Below are 6,000 nucleotides of genomic sequence, written 5' to 3'. Positions count from 1 at the left end.
CTCCAATACAGCAGCCTTGATCTACATGTGACTATTAAGCACTTACAATGTGGCTAGGGTGACTGAGGAACTAAATTTTAAGTTTTACTTAATTTTAATTAATTTAATTTCCAATAGCCACATGTGGTTGGTGGCTACTATTTTGGACAGTGCAGTTCTAGATGTTACCGGAGATATTGCTGCTAAAATTAACACAGTGTTCTTCATGCCATACTATTATTTATACATGTAAAAACCAAAGTTATGCCTTACTTTTTAAAAAAAATCTCAAATGGAAAAAATTTGAGTTTGTATAAAAATTAAATTGCTGTTATAATTGGTTAAAAGAAAATAACGCTTTACTTATTAATTGGCTAGAGCTGCCTGACCCAATAAGCAGAGGCTAAATTCACAATTAATTAAAGATTTCATGTTCATTCATCCAAGACATGCCTCAAACCATCTTTTGTTCAGCTGGCCAGCAGGAGACTTACAACCATATTTAGGACATCTTGGACTATAATCAACATATGCAAACTATCCCATTTCAAAAAAATTCATTCATTTATCAGATTAGTACCTCTGTTGCAGGAATAGTACTCTCTCTATTATGCCAACTATAATCATATTTTAGTAAATAAACATGACATAATGTATTATATAGAAATTATGTTACATTTTATTGGCAATTTAACATAGTTCTCTAACTTTTCCATCTATTCAGAAGTATTATTTCTCTATTAGAGATGAGAAAATGGAGGCATAGAGAGCTTATACAATTTTTTTTAAGGTTATACAATTGGTATTTGAAATTCTAATATGTGAACTCCAATTTGTTGATCGAAAGCCCCTATCACCCAACAATACTGCTCTTACTTGATAGATAATGATAAAACGAAGCTGCAGCCACCGGTATTGTCCTGTGGACAGAGCATGCAGAAAGTTACAGCCCCTTTTCAAAGAGCCAACTGATACCAATGGGCTGCTGTGTAGGTCGCTCCAGGCCTGCCACAGCTGGTACCCCTTGGTCTCCTGGGGTGGAAGGGAGATGTGATTAGCTATGAGACTGGAATCTAAGCCATTCATGCAAGTTGTCCCAGTCTAATTTGGTCCACAGATGCAATGCCACAATCATTATATCCTCTATATTGGCTTCTGGTCACCTTATGGGTTTGGTGAAAATTAAGCATTACGCTTCTAGGATGCATGCCTTGCCTGATTCAAAATTTTCCTGTCAACCCCAATGCCCCAAGCTTAACCCTGCACCTCAACATTAATCAGTGACCTGATGCAATTTTATGAGCGATGTACCTTCTAGCACGAATCTTCTTCACGTGAATCCAAAATAGCAATACCTCACATTCACTTAAAATACAACGAAAGACAGATGCTTACTTTTTTATTTTGCTGTTGTATTCCTGGTTCTATTTTGTTATTTTTTTTTAAAGCAGGAAAACTCTTCTTTCCTAGAATGCTAAAGTGCAAAGCCCTTGTGGACACAGCCCTCTCCCACTTCCGCACCCTGCTGTACTTGGTAACTTTGGTCAGAGGAAAGGTGGGCTCTGGGATGCGAAACTACAAGTCCCAGAATGCTCAGCGCCCTCCGCACAGGCGCAGCAGGGACCACCCAGCCAGCGGGCCAGCTAGCCTGCGGAGACTCCCGGGTCCCCGCGCGGGACTGGGGCTGGGGGCGGGCAGCCCAGCGGACCTGGACGGCGCTCCAGCCGACCCCGGGCGGTACGATGAAGGCACGGCGGAGCGCATGAGCAGGATGCGGCGGCAGGCGCCACGGCAGGAGGAGGAGTAGGCGGTGGTGCCCTCGGGAGGGAGCCGCGCTCGGGCCAAAGGCTCCCGGAGGCTCCGCAGTGCCGCCGCCGTTGCCCGGGAGGCTCCGCGCGGGAGCCATGTAACCTGCGGCGGGCTCCGTCCTTCCCAAGTTCCCGGGCTAGCGCGGCAGCGGGGCCACGATGAAGAAGCAGTTCAATCGCATGCGCCAGCTGGCCAACCAGACGGTGGGCAGGTAGGTCACCCGCTGGCAGCCGCAGCCGGTGCGCGCCTGCGGGGCTGCATTCGCGGGCGCCCAGGTGATGGAGCCCGTCGGGCCTCCTGACCGCTTTCCCTGCTGGCTACCCCCCCACTTCCCCCCGAGGTGTGGCTCGCTGGCGCGACCCCTCCTCTCTGAACTTCCCAGACCCCGGAGCCCCCGCACGCTCTGTCCGCTGCTCCAGGCTCCGGTTGCCAAGCGCAAAGTGTGACGCATCCTTTACCTGCGTCCCCGGCTGCCCCTTCACCTCGTCCTCCCTGCCTTTCCCGGGACTCCCTTCTCCCTTTGCTCATGTCGCTTCCTGGAAACAGGTGTTTGCTCCGATCGTGCTGGAGCCGCCTAAAGCCGCCGCTCTCCAAAGATTCCTCCCCTGCGCCGAATTCAGGGCTGCTTGGGGGTCCAGGGCGAGTGTTGGGCCTGGTCGGCTTAGCAGAGCTGAGCCTCCCTCCCTCCCGCCGTGTTTGCTTTCTGGGACTATGACTGTACAGGATTCTGGATTTTTTTTTTTTTTTTTCCTGGTTAGGTTTGTTAAGGCGTTGGGTGGTGGAGAGAGGAGCTGGAGAGGTGGAGGGCTGGGGGTAGAGGAGGTGCTGGTGGAATGGCGCTGCTGTCAGCTTGGTCCTAAAACTGTTTTCAGTGGAGGGGGAGAGGCCGCAGGAAGGGAGGCCCAGCTCCTGGGGAAGAGGAGCAACGCAGGGGATCACAGCCAGGTAACTGAGGGGGACAGAGGCCCTACCGTCTGAAAGAGCCAGGCCCTAGGAAGCTGCAAGACCCAGCCTACTGTCATCACGGTGACATGGGCTACAGCTGGGCTCGTGTCCCCAGGAGCCGCTCCGCGGGGTGCCAACATACATTAACGTTACATAAGGATTCTGGTGGGTCTCTTCCCAATCTAGGCATGCTCCGAACACAGCACTGTTTGGGAGAGGGGATTTTTCATCCATCTTCTGCCCCGGGGGAGGGGTTTCATAGCTGCTGTGGCAAAGGAATTCAGGTGTGCTGTTTTGAAGCCCCGTGGAAAACAGAGAACCCAGCCTTGGGTGCAATTAAAGTGCAAGCTCAACACCTTGAGGGCTCTCCACTAGGTTTACTAAGAAACCAAATACCTTCCTTGGGTGGGAAGTGGAGCCGGAGCTGGCATCTGGTAGGGTGCGGGTAGGGACATCCCTGGGGAGTAGGGGACCCTGGATTCCCATGTGAGCACACTGCCCTAATTACAGTGGGCATCTGAGGGCAGGCCATGCGGTGACTTCTTATGCTTCCAGGGACTCCAGATGGCTTCCAAGTAACAATGTCTAAAATTGACTTGGATTCATTTTCCTTTTCCAAACACATGTGCTCCAGCATGAGGGAGAATTTATGAATAGCAGAGTCAGATTAGCGGGGTTTCTGGCGCGATCTGGCTACAGATATAGCCTCCTGTGGGTTGCCTTTTGATGTGTTTGATGCTGAAATAGTGTTTTCCTGTATAGGTCGTTTAGCAGGTGACAGTTAAGCTGGCCCGTGTTACGTCTTGGCTTCTGCGTCCGTCATCACATCCGACCAGCCAAGTGATGGTCGGCCCTTGATTATAGCCTTGGATTGCTGGTCTCTCGTGGTGTTGTGTTGGGGTTTTAGTCGTTGCTCGAATTGGAATATGTTTATGCTCCCTCCCTGGCACCCCTTCTCCCCCCACACAATTCTTCTGTTTCTTTTCAGGACTTGTTTAGAAGTGGTAAGATTTGTGAGCCTCGGGCATAAAGCCTTTATCATCACCTCTCCGTAGAGGGAATGACCAAGGGAGAGGGGAAGTTGAGTTTTAGAGTAAGTGGTCTTTACTCGTGGAAGGTGGAAGTCCACGCAGCCAGTGGATGCTGGCGTGTGGATAAATTCTCTTTATGAGATGGCATCTCTTGTGTCCTGTGCCAGGTAAAGTGAGGGCCAATTCACTACTGTGTATCACTCGTGTGTGTCCATATTAATGACATGCAGAGTGAACCTTTTAAAGCAAGACCCAGTTCATGTTACTTTGCTGGTGAAAGCCTCCAGTGGCATCGCACTGTCCCAGATCTTTCCAATGGCCTGCAAGACTGTAGCGGACTTGACCTGTCTTTGTCCTTTCGTACTCATCCTGTCCCACCTGCTTCTCATTCCCTGTGCTCCAGCCACAGTGGCCTTCCCTGCAACACGCCCGGCTCATGTCCCTCTGCCGGCTTTATTCTTGCTGTTTCCCACTTTCCCTGTCCGGCTGCCCACATGCCGCCCCATCACTCAGGTCTGGGCTCAAAGGCCTCCCAGAGGCTGTGCTCGCCATTAGCTCTCTAGCCCACCTTCCTGTTCATGTTGGTCACAGCGCTCATCACTCTTTAAAATGCTCTTATTTTTCACTTTTTTTCTTTCCTTGTCTATCCCCAATAGAATGCATTGATCACCATTGAATGCTCAGTGTATATAGAACAATGCCTCATAGACAGTTGGCACTCAATTCATGTTTGTTGGCAAGATTAAAACAGTTTGCTGTAGGCTCCACGTGGGTTCAAAAAAGGGGCAGCATTTACTTTATCTTCTTGAAAATGTCGTGAGGCATGGTCATAACATTGCTTCTTAATTTTTTGAATTAGTAGAAGCAACAGGACTGGAAGTTAGGAATTTAGATGTGGAATTGGTGTGTCACTTCATGGAGTTGCTTTAGCACGCCACTCGATTCTTGTCCTTGCATGTCCTTGGAGTGAGGACTTTCTCCTCTTTGAGGGAAGACGGAGAGGAGGGCTTAAGGGTTGCTCACAGCTCCTCACCACCCCACCCCCTCCACAAGCTGCAGGTTTTGGAGTTCTGATAAAACCCCTGGGGAGGGGACCCACTCACTTTAACAATGGAGGAGTTGCTGAGCTGAAACGCACTATGGAGGTACCAGCATTTTTGCTTGAAGTGCTCACATCTGAGTACAGAGGGCGTCACAGCTGTGAAGAGAGTTTCTAAAACCCACTGCATTTATCTGGAAAAAGTTTCATCTCCTTCATGGTCTGCTTCTGCAGCCGTTGACACCTTCCTCCTTTGACTCTTCCCTGTTTGTCCTTCACGTCATTCCGTCCTTCGGGGAGCATTCCCTGGCCTTCAAGCCGGGGCCACTGTGTGCCTCCTGGTTCGGGCAGCACAGGCTTCTGAGGGGACAGGCCTGGTTTGTTGCTTTCTGACTATAGGACCTGGAGTAGAACTCTCTGCACATCTGTTTCCTCATCTGCAGAATGGGGATAATGAGGGTTTCACTGAGTGATGTGGCCATCGTGGCAACGATGATGTGAGAGCGCCCCTGGAAAGTGCTTGATACTGTGCTCAGCCCTGGGAAATGCTACAAGAATCTCTGGGCAATTGATATCACTGTTGTTGGGTTAAATGCACTATGGCCTGCACTGTTCATTCAATAATTTGCTCATTCATTCATTCCGTGAGTATTTTCTGGATGTTTGCTGTGTGCTGGGGACTGCTCTGCTTTAGAGAATATTACAGTGGAGAGTAAGAGATTCCATGAGTTCTCTTGGGATCTGTATTATAAAGGCATGCTATGGGTATATTGTGTTGTAATTTTTTAAAAAATATATATTTTATTGATATTTTTACAGAGAGGAAGGGAGAGGGATAGAGAGTTAGAAACATCGATGAGAGAGAAACATTGATCAGCTGCCTCCTGCACACCCCCTACTGGGGGTGTGCCCGCAACCAAGGTACATGCCCTTGACCGGAATCAAACCTGGGACCCTTCAGTCCGCAGGCTGATGCTCTATCCACTGAGCCAAACCGGTTAGGGCTGTGTTGCAATTTTTATTTTTTTATTATTTATCTTTCCCACTAGACTTTAAGCTCCTTCTGGGCAGGGGTAACTGCCCTACTGCCCGAAATTCAGGTTTTCTGAAATTCTTGGGCAACTGAATGAATGAGTGAGCAAAAGATCCATGTGAGAATATTTTTTTCAGTCTCCACAGTGGAGGTCACAGCAGCCC

The 6,000-nt window shown here is 49.2% G+C and overlaps 1 protein-coding gene across 4 annotated transcripts in view; it reads left to right on the top strand.

Annotated features, from left to right (window-relative positions):
- Positions 1–1,601: 1,601 nt before the first annotated feature.
- Positions 1,602–6,000, top strand: part of ARHGAP44 (Rho GTPase activating protein 44) — a 188,658-nt gene continuing 184,259 nt past the window's right edge. For all 4 annotated transcript variants that reach the window (XM_059668580.1, XM_059668579.1, XM_059668578.1 and 1 more), the window contains exon 1: positions 1,602–1,999. In XM_059668580.1, coding sequence (XP_059524563.1) covers positions 1,947–1,999 — 53 coding nt within the window. In that variant the 5' untranslated portion in view covers positions 1,602–1,946. The remainder of the gene's footprint in view (positions 2,000–6,000) is intronic.

Source organism: Myotis daubentonii, chromosome 16 (assembly GCF_963259705.1).
Source record: "Myotis daubentonii chromosome 16, mMyoDau2.1, whole genome shotgun sequence".
NCBI lineage: Eukaryota > Metazoa > Chordata > Mammalia > Chiroptera > Vespertilionidae > Myotis > Myotis daubentonii.
The sequence above is the reverse complement of the archived record's forward strand: the minus strand, read 5'-3'. Positions and strand labels throughout refer to the sequence as shown.